This window comes from Montipora capricornis, chromosome 13, assembly GCF_036669925.1.
Source record: "Montipora capricornis isolate CH-2021 chromosome 13, ASM3666992v2, whole genome shotgun sequence".
NCBI classification, from domain to species: Eukaryota; Metazoa; Cnidaria; class Anthozoa; order Scleractinia; family Acroporidae; genus Montipora; species Montipora capricornis.
In genome coordinates, this window is record NC_090895.1 from 7,221,518 (window position 1) to 7,239,017 (window position 17,500).

Here is a 17,500-nt window from a genome sequence, read left to right on the forward strand (position 1 = left end):
TCATAAACGAAGTCAAAAATGTCAACTGATTTATTTCTCACAGATCGAGCGTTCATTAAGCAGAATGACAATAAGCGTTTGAAATTCCTGACCAGAGGCAAGCCATTCACGACAATGAGGTTGGACAAGTTTCTTGATCGCATAGATGGAGGTGTTTTCCAAATACCATGCAAACACAGCGTAGATAAATTATCATTGTTCTCAGGACCGGGATCAAGCTTAAATACTAAGTCGCCAACAAGTAAGCAATGGAATGTTGCTGTTGAATTTGAATAATACGCACACAGTCTTTTATGGCTTTTGATCTTGAAATTCCAACCCCAAAAACATGACAATAAGGCCTTGTTAGTGCAGAAAGTTCCATTATTTGTGACAGTCGTATTGTTGTTGGCTGTGGTGTTCCAGGTTGGCAGCAACAATGAGAGCTCATTAGCAAAATCGGTTCCATTGTAAGTATTCTGGTCCACAAGATTTGCATCTCCAACTGCATTTGTCCAAGAAAGTATCGGCCCCACGAGAAATATCTGATTTTCTGAAGCAGACGGCGATTCGGAAACGACGGCAACCAATGAGAATGGACCCCAGGCAGTTAGATGTGATCTACAGCAAAAGAATCCATCATTACAGCAACCAGAGAGAAGAAATGAAACGAAAAAAACAGCGCTCAGCAAACTGCGGCTGCCCTGTACACCTGTACATTTATGTCCATTCAATGTGACATAAATTCAGAGTGGTTTTTTGGCAACCTGCAAATCTCACATTTGTAAGCAAGGTTAATGTGCATTATGATGTTATGATATGTTCCAAGTATTCATACATGCTTGTCCTTTCATGGTATGAAAAGGCTAGCATTTTTGCAGCAAAGTGGTTGTAGACAGAATGGAAGGCCTCCAGAGAAGATGTGGCATGTTGTCCTGAAATTTGCTTTATATCTTTCAGGAGGGACCCTTTTGTCAGCAGCTCTGTGAGATTTTCATATGGTGGTGTACCTGCAAAAAATTATGATTTCCCGTATAGTGATAAGCATCTACAATCATAGACAAAAGTAGTTGGGAAGGTTATGTAAATGAACCACACCAGAGCTGTATTTCAACCTGCTTCTGTTAAAGGTCAAAAGAAATACTTTCACTTTCTCTTACATAGCCCCCCTCCCCCCTATTCAATGTTGGAGGGTAAGTCAACTATTTTCCACTGAAACCATTCAGTTTTGCACAACATTGAAGGAGGGGGAGGGGAGAGAAGCAATGAAGACTTCAAAAGTACTAACCTTCCCAACAGTTTTGTCTAGGATTGTAGTACCAAAGATCATGATACATACTAAATAAGTGTGTTTATGTAAAAGCATTCCTCTGAATGTGCATATATATATCTAGGGGGCTATTAATGAGACAGTCATGTTCACAGAGACTTTGAAGAATTTTATGGCCTTTTTAAATGTGTACCTGGCTTGAGCCATTTTTTCTTTCTTTCTCTCACATGTAACCTTCCATGAGCGCACTTACGAAACAGTGGATTTTCATGTCCAGAATGCCTGTTCATGAGGTGATTTGTTATGGACAGCCATTTTGCCTCCCTCATGTATTTTCTTACTTGTACATGCCTGTCTGTTATTAAGGTGTTTATGGACAATCCTTCTCCAGCTAAGAATGTGAGTGATCTTGCAAGGCCCTCTTTTTCCATTGCACCTGAGTTTTTCACTTTGTTGCTCTAAACATAAGTAGTAACTAGAATGCAGTATTACCTAGCAAAAGAATACTTGCATGGGTCCACTTTTAATTTAATCTTGTACAAACCTGTACCAGTTGTGAATCAAGGATTTTATTTTGCTTGGCATCCATAAGGGAGTAGGTTCCATACTTGGCTGAATGACCAGGGCTGTCACAGTGGCTGGCCATCACCTCCCACTATTAATTCCCTCCCTCCCTTCAGCTTTGATGTTGTTTAGCAGAATAGACTGTTGCTATTGGTATGTCCTCTGCACAGCAGTATGTAGATACTTCTTTTGGTGATTCATAAGGGTTGAGTAACATATCGGTGGAACATTCATATGTTTCAATATCCGCAGGACCTTTGTCTGGCTTCCACCGCCAAAAAGGATAGAGGAGGACAGCATGATGTTCCCAACAGGAGTGTCTCCATCTGAGGGCTGGAAATCCCAACTTGTAGCTAACTTGAAGGAAAAACATTTCTGCGACACTGTTCTTTTTGTACCAAGTCTTGAATCAACCGTCCAATCACATTCTGACCGGCAAACAGCACAAAACTGAAAGAGTCCAAGAAGTGACGACTCTGCCACTAGGAACATGTTTTGTTGGAGGGAAGGTGTATTTTGGGGAGATTCCCTGTGAATTAGTGGGCTTGTTCTCTTCAATTATCTATAGTTTGTTGCTACAGTACAATGACTGCATAATTTATAGGGCTTGTGATAGATGGTTCGCTTAACTTGTATAAACAATCATCGAAGTTGTCAAAACCAGTACATCATCATCTGCATCAATCTCTTTAGGGTCAGGGGAGTCTGAAGGGTCGTCATCTTGCTGCATTTCTTCTTCATTGTCTCCTCGTCACTCTGGACTGAGTCGAAGTCGTGAAAAATTCCTTGAGAAGAGTGCATTGAGTTTCTTGACTTTTTTGGGCGATGAACGTTTGACAACCTAGGATATTTCAGCACACAGTTGTTTTTCATCTGACTGGATGACCAGTGTTTATGACATACAAGGAAAATAATCATGGTAGTTTCGTATTTCTATCACGCATCAATAGAGAAACAAAACTTGCCTTTAGCAGTGCGGCTGCTTCGAAATTGTACAGAAACGTTTTCCCGGTATAACTTCTGGGTTTAGGTAGCGACCTCTACAACTGCAGGCAATGTTTCCTCTGAATTTATTGTCAAACACTCTTATTTTCACCGGAAGTCGACTGCAATTCCTCCCTTTCATATTCCGCGACAATCTTGAAATGGCTGAACACAAGTAAGTTTAAGTATTATTTTAATTTTCTGAACGTGTTCCCCTCTCTTTCTATTTATTAAGGGAAGTTTTAATTTCCTACTAAACATACCCTAGCAGCTTCTCGTTTCCTATAAGCTCCTCGTGGCGGCTTCCGTGCTTGTTTTGATGGTCCAGCGAGAGCATCTTGAGATATGTTTTTGTCTTAGCGTTTTAGCTTTGTTCTCTGTGAAAGCTTATAATGTTAGAACATCCACCAGCAATACAACGATGTGGCATTTTAATATGTTGCGCTAAAGCCGAAAGTGAGTTACACATGGGGCTGCGGTCGCGTCGAACTGTTTGGGCTGGTGTTAGATACAATGACTTCTTGATATACATGTACGAAAGCGAACTTATACTCGTGATTATTTGTACAATGGATCTTTGAAGTTTCCTCACTAGATAACAACATAGCTGCAATTTTAGAGAAAGTTGCGACTACTTACAAATGGTTGTCATGATCTTGTCAGGATGTTGAACAAGTCATTTACGAGAATGTTCTAACGCTAAAATTACCCAAATTTTAAGCGTAAGGCCTGCACTATATTTTCCCCATTGTAAACATTATCGAAGGTGTTTTGCGAGTTCTCATTTCTACATCACTTCCGGTTTTGACCTGTGATCCATAGCTCGAACCGCAAGTCCAGAAACGTTCCCCATTTAGACAAATATTACGAAGATTGACCACTTATATCTGTTCAATACTTCTTATTTGGGTAACCTATCTTTTTTTAAAAGATTGTTCTGAGGTGTAGAGTATCCCTTTAAGCTTCAGTTTGGAACGCCATAAATAGCTTTGTATCTCACAACTTTTTACATATATTGTTGATTAATTATCTTTAAAAAATGTGTGGTTACCCCCAATATATTTTGGATTTCACACTTTTTAAGATTTCTTTTCTTGCACATTCATAAACCACGTAAAAATACCTTTGAATTTGTAAGCACCACCCTTAAGGCATACAAAAATGTTTAATTCTTTTGATGCATCAAAAGCAATTTCACACAGGAGCCCTAATAGTGAGGGCTCTGTTGGCTACCCTGAGCGTATCCCAGTGTTTATACCTTAAAGCAACTGATATTGCTACTTCCCTTTGATACGATGCTAGTCCATTGCATATGTTAGTGGACTCTAGTTATTCACCTAGATAAAGAGAGGCATGACATGACAGAAAAAAAAAACTGCACAAGTGTAGGGACTCTTCATTTGGTTGGAGGGCATTAAATAGAAACCTAAAAACAATACACCTTAAGGTGGCCGAACACAGTTTTGTGCCCTCTCTTGGCTTCAATACAGCAATCATTTTATTTGCTCAATGCTTCCGCTATCTGTACTATTTTTTGATGGTTTTAGTCTTTTATGAGAAATGTATGTTAGAAAAGGTTACGACGCACGAACTTCGCAATTCACAGATTTTTCTTTGTTATCGAAAGAACCCAGTTAAATGCAGCCCATGCGCAGTAAGTTAAAAAATTGCGATTAAATGCGAAATAGTTTTCTCGGAAATATACGCCTATTTCCCGAGAACCACTCTCTAAAATTTAACGAAATTTGACCCGAAAATACTTCAGGAAATAAGTAACTGGAGTATTGAAAAAAATTTAAACTTTAACAGAGGAAATTCTACAGTAGATATTCCAGTGAGCCTTCAGCAAGGGATAATTAAAGATCTCTCTGTCAAATTATTACTAAAACATGGTTAACTTGTGAGCATCGTTACAAGGTTGTTGCGTGGAAATTATAAAGAAAATCTAATGACCCGATTTTCTGGAAATAAACAACCGATTTTAAAGGCCTGTGTTGCCGCTGCAGATTACATGGACATTATAGTGGAGCTCCGTGCGCGCCACGCACCATAGTTAAGAAAATTTGGTTTTATAGCCATGACGTCATGAACGTCCGTACGTCCACCCCTTCATGTATGCCAATGTGATACATCTTTGATATTGGACATCTTTTGATTAATTGACACCTGTCAAAACAAGGTATCTGCTGACCAGTATGACGTGACCATATCATGGGCTCAAGCTTAGAGCTCACTGAGGTCAGCTGTTTTTTTTTCAGTTGACCAGGTACTGGTTTTTGATGGCATTGCAGGCTCAACCCAGGTTAGCTCACCTGAACATAAGCGAGGCTTTGTTTTTCGCGCGCTTTCTGTGGCTCGACGCGTCTACACGTCCATACTATATATGAACAAAAGTTCTTACACAGTCAACGCTTTTCGTGTTCAGGTGGAAAACGGTTTGGAAGATGTTTTCTCTCTGCATTTTTCACTGGTTTCAATCCAGTTTGACATATGATATCTGTGGTCCACACAGTTACGCAGTTATTCAAGTCAAGCAGCGGCGGGATGTAAACTTAAAGCTGAGTGTTTATTTTTAATGTGCTTAAAGCTCCCCTTTTATTTTGCAATTTTTGGCATACCTCTAGAAGCTCTGATAAGGTTACATGATGCCTGGAGGACCTATTTCTAGAACAGAAACGAAAGAAGAACGAAAAAGAGAATGACAACAACAAAACAGAATACCAGCTCATACTTAGCACACAAATTCTTTCCTTGGGCACTAAACCGTTTGTTATTTTTACGGATGTGTTATTGAAAGTGGATGCGTATTTTTAAAAGTTGGTTTGATTGGTTCTTTCTTTGTTCAGGAATGAGAATCGAATTCTTATTGTCAACTGGAATTAATCTGTACTCTTTTGGACAGAAAGAAAGAGTTGATTTGTTTGTTTGTTTTCCTCTAAAATGCGAGCAAACAAGTGATTTTTTAATCCGTTTGCCCAACTGGTTTTTGTTGTGCCTCGACAGTGACAAGAAAATTTTGCCCTTATGTTATAAACACGTATTCGCAATGAGTTCTCCTAAAATTAGAGGGAAATCTCACGAGCTTGTGTTTTCAGAAGTTTGTTTAAAGCACCCAAACGTTATTTAAGTGTTGGAGCAGATTGTGTTTGAACTTCGTCCTTTCTTGGTTGCATTGCTGTAGTTTGCAGATTCTTGTACTAAGCCAACCTGGCGTGTTTCAGTGAAATACAACAAAATGTGAATTATCTTGTTTTCGGAGATAAAGTGGAATAAAGTACATCAGTAAAACTCTTCTTTGACCTTGAAATGACAAAGTTGTTTTTTTATGGCTTCTAATTTTAGCATGATTACTATTCGCTGGCTATTGACAGATAATGTTTTTTTACCTTTTCCATTCGCTCGCTGAGGGTGTGTTTGTTTTCTTTTAAAACTCATTCAGTTCAAGAAAAAATTATTGCCAAACTGGTGAATTAAAAGTAAATTTCACTGGAAAAACCGATGTCGCAATCATCGCTTCCTGATTCATTCTATATCTGTTCTTAGCGTAAAATTTTACGTGGAATTCACTAGTTAGGCAATGATTTTTCTATAGAAGAAAGCAAAGAAAATGTTTTAATTATTAAAGCAGCAACCGGAAACATCAAAACGTGGAGAATTCGAAACCTTATATTTTCACAAACCCTACAGGCATTAAGAATAAATGACCAGGGAGCTCTGCTTTTAGGCTTGGCTAAATTTATGTATTATGAAGTACTAAGTAGGAATCTTTGTAACCCGGATGTGAACACGTGTTTTTTTGGTAGTATGGAGTTTTAGCTTCGTATAAAAACTGGCTGGACGTGTGGAATAAATTATGGTTTAAAAATTACAAATGCTGTTGAGTTGAAGTATTTGCAACAGCCTGTTTACATTTATTCAAGTTGCCATGGCAGCGGCATATATGTCAGCTTAACTATCAAAAAATCGAAGTTTGTGTTGCTAACTTGCTTGCTACCATTTTTGGCGACCAAAGGATCAAGGGTCTTAGAGAAAAACGTAAATGAAACATAGGTATCAAAAACTGTGTTCAGACACCTTAAATTAAGGGGTACTCTGACGAAAAAAATATGGTTTTTCAAAAAGTCTCAAATCCTCGAGGAAATGCCACCAAGATTTTGTATACGCTTTTCATATAATGAATTTAACTTACTTTCACTAACATTTCAATGTTATTACTTATTCGAGAAAACCTGGAGCAAGGACTGATGACATCACTTACTTAACATATAACTGGCTTTTGTTTGAGTAAACAATCGAAAACATGTCGGAAAGCAAAGCTTCGTCTTCTATTGATCATGATTTATCGACTTCAGAGTTATTGCCTGACTCACATTCTCTATTGTCTGAGACCACAAGCTACTGAGTAACTTATTATAATACTCCCTTCGAATGCTTCCTTTCACGATAATGAATTGACTCAAACAGGACATAATGAGTAATCACAGATTCAAGTCTGTCAAACATAAATTCACAAATTGCAGACTTTCTATGCAGTGGGGCCTTGGAACTGATAACAAACTGATAACGTGAAGTTGAGATATCAGGGCAGAAATAGGAGGCTACTCTGTGCGGGCAGCAATTATCTAAATGTCCATGTTGGTTTCAGCAGTTTTGATTAATTTTTGCCAGTTATACATGTATCTTTGAGAGCAACTTGGTGGCCATAATGCGCAGAACAATCAGCGAAGGGTTGGCAAAAATCTCACTAAATGTCTAAGCAATCCCCATTCTGGTATTGAAATCATTAGGATTTCTCTTTTTTTTTTTGTCATTCCAGTGGTCAAGAAGCCATCTGATGGGGAGTAAGTCGTTCCAGCCTGTGGATGACTTTGTAAGTATGATAGTCATCATTTAAGCCTCCCTGGCCAGTCTTAATTTCACACCTTGAGTTGTAAAATTTAGCCACAATTGGCGGTAAAATTACTTGAGACAGTTTGCCAACAAAGCATGCTGGCAACGACACTTTCATTGTTTTCAAAGAAGAATAGTCCACAAACTGCTTCTCAGGGAGACCCCTCCCTCTCCCCCTCACCCTAATCAATGTTGTACCACTGTACGCTCGTTGGAAACAGGATATAATACAACATTGTCCCGGGATGAGGGCGAGGGGGGCATCCTCACGCCAAGCTAGAAATAGAGCCTAAAGAATAAGGGTCGTCAAAGGAAGAGCAAGTTTTGGCAGGAATATTTCACGGCCATTTGAACACATCAAATGTCATTTCTTTGCACGTGAACATTCCCTTCTTGTTCAGTTTCCACGATGAAGCGGAGACAGCAAACCACGCTGTCTTTAGTTTCCACCGTCGGCAAGTCAAGAAGGCAAAGAGGTTATGGGAGCAATGGTATGTGCTCTTTCAGTTTTGAAACCGACGATAAAAAAATCGGCTTGATGAATTTACGATGGCAGTTTCCACATATTGACGGAAGCTACTTAATGCTAAGGCTGTCTTTGTCGTGATATGTTCAACATCAAGATTATAAGTACTCCATGTGTATTCCAAACAAAGGGTTGAAATGAGGCAACAATAATGCCCATCAGCTTGACTTAATCACACAAATTTTCCAAAGTTAGCACAATGCGGCGATTCCAAGAACCCCACCACTGGTTTTGTAATGGTACTTCGTGTATGTCACAGCAGAGATTCCACCTGAAATCGCCTTTTCTATGTTTCATCTGCAGTTCTTGTTTTTTTTTTACGAAAAAAAAAAGATCTTCATCAAAAATTGCTGGAAATCGCATTTTTAGGGTCTAAAGTGATTTCTTACAAAACCAAAATTTTCAAAATTTCCCCCTAAGGAGGCCCCCAGGTGGGGGAAACCCACTCTTGCACCCTCCCCCTGTATGGCAAAGTTGTTTGCCGCCAATGCGCCAAAGTGATCTGGTTCCTTCTAAAACTAGACGCTTCATGAACGTACACTAAAGTAAAAAGCAACCATATTTAACGTCTATAACTCGTAACAGTAATTCAACTGACAAACCTGAGGTCGACAGTGCGCTCATTTTACTCTCCCCTCTCCATCAGTGCTCCGTTTTACGGGTATTTAAAGCTACTTAAGCTACACAGAACGGAAAGAGTCGAAACAAGGATGCAAGATCCGGGAATCAAACTCAGGACCTTTTGCATCAAGGCCGCACACTAACCAAATGTGCCATCCTTGCTCCTACACTGGGTTGCCTGTGGTACGTGTTTCTCCAAAACAGATGGGACTGATTTTGATTAAGAAGGGACTAAGTTGGGTGGTATTGAACTGCAGTGCTCCAGTCAATTTTTTCAAGTCGAAGGTCATTAAGACCATTTAAGGGGTCACCCAGAGGTCGTGCCAGCAGAGGCCCTTTGGCTCACACGTTGATACAACGAAACAGATCTTTTTCTGATGTTAAAGACTTGGCCATCAGCCTGTTAATCATTTGTCAGAAAGAGAAAATTCCTGTCATCTTTAGAGAAAATAGGCACGCATTGCGTACGTGTGGTAATGCAGTAACACAGCGCTGTATTCCATATTGCCAACTGAGCTGCATTTTGTTTTCCAGGATATTCAAGTTCAATATGTAGCACTAATAGCACACGATATTGTTTTGGTATTGTATATCATTGTCGTGTCATGGTAAAAGTCTTAGATAAATAGCCCCGTGAGAAGACATTACTCCCACGATATGGGAGCAATGGTATGTGCTCTTTCAGTTTTGAAACCGACGATAAAAAAAATCGGCTTGATGAATTTACGATGGCAGTTTCCACATATTGACAGAAGCTACTTAATGCTAAGACTGTCTGTGTTGTGATATGTTCAACATCAAGATTATAAGTACTCCGTGTGTATTCCAAACAAAGGGTTGAAATGAGTCAACAATAATGCCCATCAGCTTGAGTTAATCACACAAATTTTCCAAAGTTAGCACAATGCAGCGATTCCAAAACCCCACCACTGGTTTTGTAATGCTACTTCATGTATGTCACAGCGGAGATTCCACCTGAAATCGCCTTTTTACTGGGTTGCCTATGGCAAACCCAGTCTAGGTCTGCGTTGATTTCGTCGTTTTTTAATTTTTTTTTTCCGTGTCGGTAAAAGTCTTGCCTGTCACTCCCCTGCCAAGTGGTGTGTTTATGTATAGAGCCTTCTGCGCGTATTGTCTTAGGATCGAGAGGGTAGTGGGAAATGGGTAGATTTCTCTGGTGGACACAGTAGAGTGATTAACGTAACCGGCAATGGCGTCGAAAGTCATGTAACGCGAATGGCGTTTTAGTGGATTTTAAAACATAATATACCCTTATGGAGAACAATAATGGAAAGTCAATTGGATACTGAACAAGAAAGCGCTGAAAAAAAATCTGGAATCTTAAAAGCGACGACTAATGGACTTCGACAACAATATGTCGCATGTCGAGCCGTAAACAAAGTGAGATGTAGTTCTAATATTGTAGGAGTGTGGTTTTTTGTACTACGCTTAATTCAAATGGAAAATTATTGATTATCTTTTGGGTTTAACAAAACTTAGACTTGGATCTGTACTCAATTTTTCACAGTCTTATTATGACAATTGGAAATTTCACAAGCCTGTTAGTCAAAAATTATTTGAAAGAAAGCTTGTTGCCCATTTTTTGCTTGATAATTCAAGTAAAGGGTTTTTCAGGGAAGGGTTTGATGCTTAACACTCGTGGGAAATTTATTTACCGTGTTGCGTTTTTGACACGGAGTGTAATTTGACACGATTAAGTTTCTTGTCTTCACGCACGTATTAAATGAAATAGGAAGGGTTTTTTGCCTCTTATAGCACATAAAAAATTATGTTGTTTGTTTCAAAAAGCATTTCGCTGGAAAATGGAGGCTTTTATGAATTCATCATGTGTAATATGCGAGCTTAACTGGATAGTTTTTATGGCAATAGTAAAGCATTTTCGTGTCAAAATAAGGTAAGCGACTCTTTCCTTTGTGTTAACTTACTTAGACCATGGCTCGTAAGTTTGTATTTGTCGTCTGCTGTAAACTTGCTTTCCACACTCAAAATTACCTCCAGAACCTACTTTTTGCGTAAAATAAGCTTTTAGAATGATGTTCTTTTTTTACGTGGTGATACTTGACGATTCGGGAACATTTTGTGAAAAAAATTTTTAAACGGGTCACACGCGCAACTTGCCCGATTATGCATATAACATCCACTTGGCCTTTTGACATCCCATTGAAAAAAACTCGTAAAATATTCGCAGATCGGTCGCTTTCTCTGAAATTTGAAAGGATGATTGCTAACAAATATAGAAAGATTTTCACAATAACTAAAAATTCCTGTGTTAAGCATTAGAATTCGACGAAGGGGTAATGCGACAAAATTTGTTGCGTGCGTTGCTATTTTTATGATTTGACTGTTGTGCAAATTTTGACAGATGATATTAAATTATGAAAAAAATTTCTAGGTAAAGGTACACCTTATTTAACGTTGGAAGTTCCTTTACTCTCCTAGAGAGTATTCTCCCAGGAAGCCGACGGATAGATCGTTAAAAAAATCTTTATTTTTAGCTGTTATTTGAACATAAAAGATGCAACGCTTGACGAGAAATAATATTTTTGTTAATACTATGGGTGCGTTCGATTGGGAAATCTGGATTTAGATCTTAAAATCTGGATCTTCGGATTTCCAATCGAACAACGGATTTTGTCGCAGATTCAATGATAGGAAATCCATGTCTGTTAAGGATTTCAATTAACAAAATCCGTCGCGAAATCCGTTTTCGGATTTTGTGTTCGATTGGAAATCCGAAAGTCCAGATTTTAAGATCTAAATCCAGATTTCCCAATCTAACGCACCCTATGTATTTGAAAGAAGAAAAATTTCCCGGGAATCGGGTTGAAAATGAGTTAACAAATTTGCATATGTGCGTTGAAATGTGATACACTAGGAGAAAGGAATTTTATTTCTCTGACAAATGATTTTGTCATTGTAGTGTAAGATGAAATTTATTTGGGAAGCTAACAATATTCCTTTAACTTCCTTGTTAATCCAATTTTATTGCTGCAACTTGCTAGGGAGAAGATTGTGTACATGAAAGTCGCGCTTCTTGCGAATTTTGAGTGTCATGAAATGACATAATTTGCGTGACAATATATTCCTTTTTAATACTCTGACCCAAATACATTCAGATAGGAACAAACTTCATATTTTCTTAACCATTTCTTCTGCTTTTGTGCTTGTCAGCATTGTGATTTGCGATAATTCGCAAGTCTGTTTTTGTATCTCATAGATGTTTAGATTTTCAATTACACGGCCACTCAACCTCTCGATTATGAAAATAGTTCACCCAGAAGTCAAAATAGATACGTTTCTCAGGAACCCGACAAAGAAGGCTTCCTGACCCGACAGATGAAATCTAAATATTCAGTTAAATATTACAACAAAATTAAAAAACTAACGACGGAAGTTTCTTCGCTAAAAAGTACGTTGTTTTACTCTGAAACATTCTTTCCCGTAGTTCATTCAGTTGACACAAGGTGATCACGTGCACCTTTATGGTTGCCTAGCACGTGATCAATTTCTTCCTTTTGACAAAACGTTAGAGACCGCAAAAATGTTCGTGTTTTTAAGATCTTTCGATGAGAATTCGATTCACAGTTATATTTAAAAACTACGTTTTTTTTTTTTTTCATCTGTCTCTTGGCTTGCCTTTTTCTGGTGCGAACGCAAAGCCAAGCATCAGATTAGACATCAGATTAGACTGGCATCAGATGTGTACAGTTTTCTTTTTTCTTTCAAGTGTCATAAAGTTTGACTAGAAATGTGCGAATTCAACACGAAGATCACAATCGCCCAACTCTTGAGGCTGACCATTGTTTCTGCAAAGTCGAAAATTTTACTCTCCAAGATGAGGTTATTTATCACCAGGTAATTCCATCGTTTTGGAAGTAGCAGCTACTTTGTTATTCGTCAGCGTCACAATTTTTTACCGATTTTCGGGCTCATTTTATTGAAAGTCAAGCATGCTTCCAACAGACCTGTTTATTTTTGTGACTTATGCACTGCTTACAGTGTACTACTACAAAAATCCTCCCATATCACATTTTAACATGCGTATGCAAATTTGTTAAGCTCAAAAATTACACAACATGATAAATTCACAAAAGGTTGAAATCTCAGAAAAATCTTTTCCAGCAAAAAATTTATTGAAACAAACAACATATTTGCTATAAGAGGCAAAAAACCCTTCCTATTTCAATTGCATGTGTGCAAAGGAGACACAATCGGTGTGTCAAAGCATATGCAAGTAATTTCTGACAGAAAGAAAAGAACCTTGACCGTTAATAATAAAGCACAAAAGTGACAACAAGCTTTCATTCAAATATTTTTTCACTGTCACATTTCCATTTTTTTTTTGCCTGTGAAGAGTTAAGTACAAAATGAATGTAACTTTCCAGACAACTTAGATGCGACTTCAGTAAAGACTGATGCATTCAAGGTGTTCGATTCCTTCAATGTTTGTTAAATCCATAAGAGAATTGCCATTTGATTTCAGTGTTGTATATAACTAGTAGTAGCTATCGCTAAGTGCCAACGAAACAGTCAATAAAATACATAGTTTACGGATTTCTATCAGGGTTCCACAACATCCAACAGTAGTTGTAATACTATTCGAAAGTACTGCAACTCAACTTATCTAGTTAACATTAATACAATAATAGAAATTGCACACTTTGTATCTCCAACAACATTGTAGATGTCCACGTGTTTTGCAATAATATGGAAAGTACTGCTGTAATTTTTGAACTGCCGTAATTTTAACAATATACAATAATTAAGTTGAATGATATCAGTGCCATGCAAAAAATCGTCAAAGCGTTTTCAGACTTTTCAGCGTGGAGCATATAACGGGCCAGTCAAACTTTCTCACACATGAAAGTTGTTTCACTTGTTGAAATTTTAAATTGATCGTTTAATTTTGTACTGTGCAGACAACATATTTTCTTTGAAAATTAAATTAAATTGTTCACGACTCAATGGTTACAAAACGAAAAACAAAGTGCTTTACTCACGGGTCGAAACAGCGGCCGATAAGAACACGAACGCCGGTTTAGTTTTCAGCTCGTTCACTCAATATAGAAGACGATGGTTCGAAAATAAATATTAAAGAACACTCAAAGCAAGCGTACACAACACAATGGTCAGGGAAATGGAAAAAGTGTGTTTTCATTCACCTCCGAGCGCAAGATCATCAATAGTCGCTCGCGTCATGCAAGTTTGTCTAATAACATCACACATCAAAACACGCGCTTTCATTGGTCCCTACTAAAATCTCCAGAAAATCTTACATTACACTAGCTACGTACCCTTGCATTACACTTTTCATACAACGATCGAGAATTTTTCTGCGTGCTTCAATACTTCGCGCGGCATTAAGCTGGCCGCCTCGCAAGCCTTGCGTCTAAAGTTGCTCGGCTTGCTCGTTGGCAATAACAAGTTAGTAAAATATAAACGAAGCTCATTGGATATCCAACGGCATAAAATGAAATAGTTGTCGAAGTCCATTACTCCTCGCTTTCAAGTTTTCTGATATCTATTTTTTACCGCCTGTCTTGTTTATCGAATTGAAGTTCCATTCTTGAAGTCCATAATGGTACATTTTGTTTAAAGACCCACTTAAAACTCCATTCGCGTTACAATGACTTTCAACGCCATTGCAGGTTAATACCGTAATTAAATGTTATCCTGTGTGCACCAGAGAAATCCACGCATTACCCCAGCCCCCTCAAACCTAACAAATATGCACAGAAGACTCTATGCACAAAGACACCACTTAGCAGGGGAGTGACAGGCAAGACTTTCATGACACGGGAAAAAAAAAACAAACGCATTTTCTGACTGGATTGCCTATGACAACCCAGTAAAAATCCTCCTGTTACTTTATTTCTATATGAAAACCCTGATGTTATGTGGCTAAAATAGGGATAGTCTTCATGGAAGCCATTTCCACTGCTTGAAAAAAAGGTTTTCTCTAGGATGAAAATTTGGGCTGGAGTGCCAAGAAAGATTCCTTCGTCAGGGGTTTCGATAACATTTGAAGTAGATGCTGGGGCTAATCAGTGTAATCAGCGGTCACTCTTGTTTTACAAGGGTTTGAGTGAAAATCAAGGCAGAGTAGGCGGCAGTGAGAGGCAAATTTCTGGCAAACAGGCAGTGTGTAGACTGCCGGTGACCAGCTTCTAATGGAACCCCTGCTTCGTAAATTTTTGTGAAGTGTTGTCTTCATGAAATTCCAGCCCTTTCCTTCAGTACAAATTAAGTGGGAAAAAAAGAGACTTTGAACCAAAATACAAAGGAAGGTAACTTTTTTAAATGAAATGATTTAATAATGGTAAATGTCTTCACGAGTATCTTGAGACCTTTTCAAATACAAAAATATTTATCCTGAAGTTTTTTCCTAAATGCTACTCATTCAACTCTTAAGACTCACAAAACGTGCTCGAGCTGGGTCCCTCCCACAGTGTATTTAAAAAGGAAGTGGTTTCTTAAACCATGTATGTGGGATGGTTCACGAGTTGCGCCAGTAGGTTTTCGTTTTATTAATATGTTCTGCCCTTGATTTCAACCTCCAACTAAGTACACTTGTATTTACGGGTCCACCTCTGTTGTCTTTCTGTTAAAACACAAGCACATTGATAAATCATTGAAAACACATTTACTTTTTTAGAATGTACAATGTAATGATCAAACGGTTGCAAATTTCCCTTTATTCAATTTTTTCTTTTTGTGTGTACAAGCAATTAACAGTCTATTATGATGTCAATGATGATAACTATTGTCATTGTTGTTATTATCATTATCATGATCATGATCATTGTGATGAGTGGAGTCCAATTCAGTCGGTAACCATACAAGTGACAACAAAATCGCGGCCATCCGATTTGTTTATCAGGAGTATGATTACAGACCGAATTGGACAGCACAAAGTCCTCTTACCAATAATCATAAAAATTACAATTTCCAAGAAAACAAGAACCAAGTTATAAAAGAAAGGGAACTTTGCATTAAAAGACTGCAAAAGAGGTGTAAATTGTTTATTGTTGCTCTGAAAGGAAGCCTCAATTTTGGATTCTGTACACTGTTTCTGTGGTGATTGAAACCAAGTTGTGATTGCTTGATTTAAACTACAACTTTGAATGTGATTGGCTTGTTGAACTGTCCGATAACAATTTGCAAGTGACGTTGTGGAAAATATAAGATTTTAAACCAATCACAATCAAGGACATTGTAATTTTTTATGATTAGTATTATTATCGTTTTTGTTGTTGTCATTATGAAGTTTAAGGTTGTTTCTTAGTAAGACTAAGGTCCCTGCTTTCTTTTCTTTCAATCTAGGAATGGAAAGGTCACAGGAATGGGAATGCAAATAGTTATGAAAATATACGTTGTTGCCATGTCTCGGGCTGAGTCTTTTGCCTCGTGCGTATGCAAATTGTGGGTCGATTGTGGAGGTAGCTTTGATGCCCAAGGCATAGCTAACTTTATTGTAAGAGTTAAATGTTGCTGTTAATTGGCTAAAAGTTATCGTGATGTGTAGAAGCGTTTTCATATGGTGAAGACTGCATTATCTTTGCTGTTCATTGTCCGTAGTATTAGTCCCAGAAAAAGCGTCAGATATATACTGTTTACCTAAAATACCCACATCACAAGAAAAATGATCGTTCTTTTTCGGTAAATCAACGGATTAACTTATCGTATCTCGAAAGTTAAGGGTGTCTAAGTTGAGTATTAGAAGCCGAGAACGCTATGCAAATGCTTCAGGGTGTATGGTGGAAGGTAGTGTGTATTTCCACTGTCAGATTTTGACCTACATGTAATCATAATCTTGTTGTGATAATCTTTTTACGGCTTTTGCTCCATAATTGCTCAAAACACTACCGAAAAGCAGCTTTTACAAAAAGTTGCGTTTTAAGGCTGAAATGAATGTTTTGCACAAATTTCCAGTCTCAGTTAGATTTTGACCCAGTCAAACATAGTTGAGTCAACATAGATGCTTAACAAAAGGCCGGTAAGAGTATACTAACATTGCCACAGAGAGTCTAGGGTATGGCTGAATTTGAGCCATTTTCTCAAGCTTAGTGCATTGACAGAAAAAACTTTCTTGCAGAATGTGAATAACTAACCATGCCCAAAATAACCAATTGAAGCAATCTAATCAGCTGGTGGGTAATGTTGATCAATAAGCCAAGGTCTGTGCTCCTTTTTTAGGATTGCACTGTTTTTAGGCTGAATTTCGGTTTTTTTTAGGTTGATATAATAAATTGCTATAAGTTATTCGTTGTGCATTGATATAGTGTGGATACATTTAGGTTTTTTAGGATATGCGTGTCAAGAGAGATCACAGTTTCCATTTTTTTTTTTCCAAGAGTTGATCCGCTTTTAGATATTCAGCAAGATATTGGATTAATTCTTTTTCATATTTGTTTATCCAGGGGTATATTTTGAACTGGTACGGACCAACATGTTGATTTTCTTTACGTCCTCTGAATAATATCGACTTGAGCTGTCACAATTTAAATAGGACATGATGATGAACAGCCATGCAAATTAATTTGTGACTTAAACCCAGTATTGAACCCATTCCTCTTCATTGCTCAGTTATAGATCAAAGTGTGACCACTTATCTATTCTGCATTTCAAAGCCAATAAACAAGTAG

General features: G+C 37.9%; 1 protein-coding gene across 1 annotated transcript in view; it reads left to right on the plus strand.

The window, feature by feature from the left end:
• The window catches only part of LOC138029773 (roundabout homolog 2-like), an 81,024-nt gene that overhangs the window by 63,126 nt on the left and 398 nt on the right, over positions 1–17,500 (plus strand). Inside the window, exons 6-7 of the mRNA XM_068877599.1 lie at positions 7,614–7,667; positions 16,179–17,500. The exon at positions 16,179–17,500 is cut by the window's right edge and continues 398 nt beyond it. Of these exons, the coding sequence (XP_068733700.1) occupies positions 7,614–7,642 (29 nt within the window). The 3' untranslated portion in view covers positions 7,643–7,667; positions 16,179–17,500. The remainder of the gene's footprint in view (positions 1–7,613; positions 7,668–16,178) is intronic.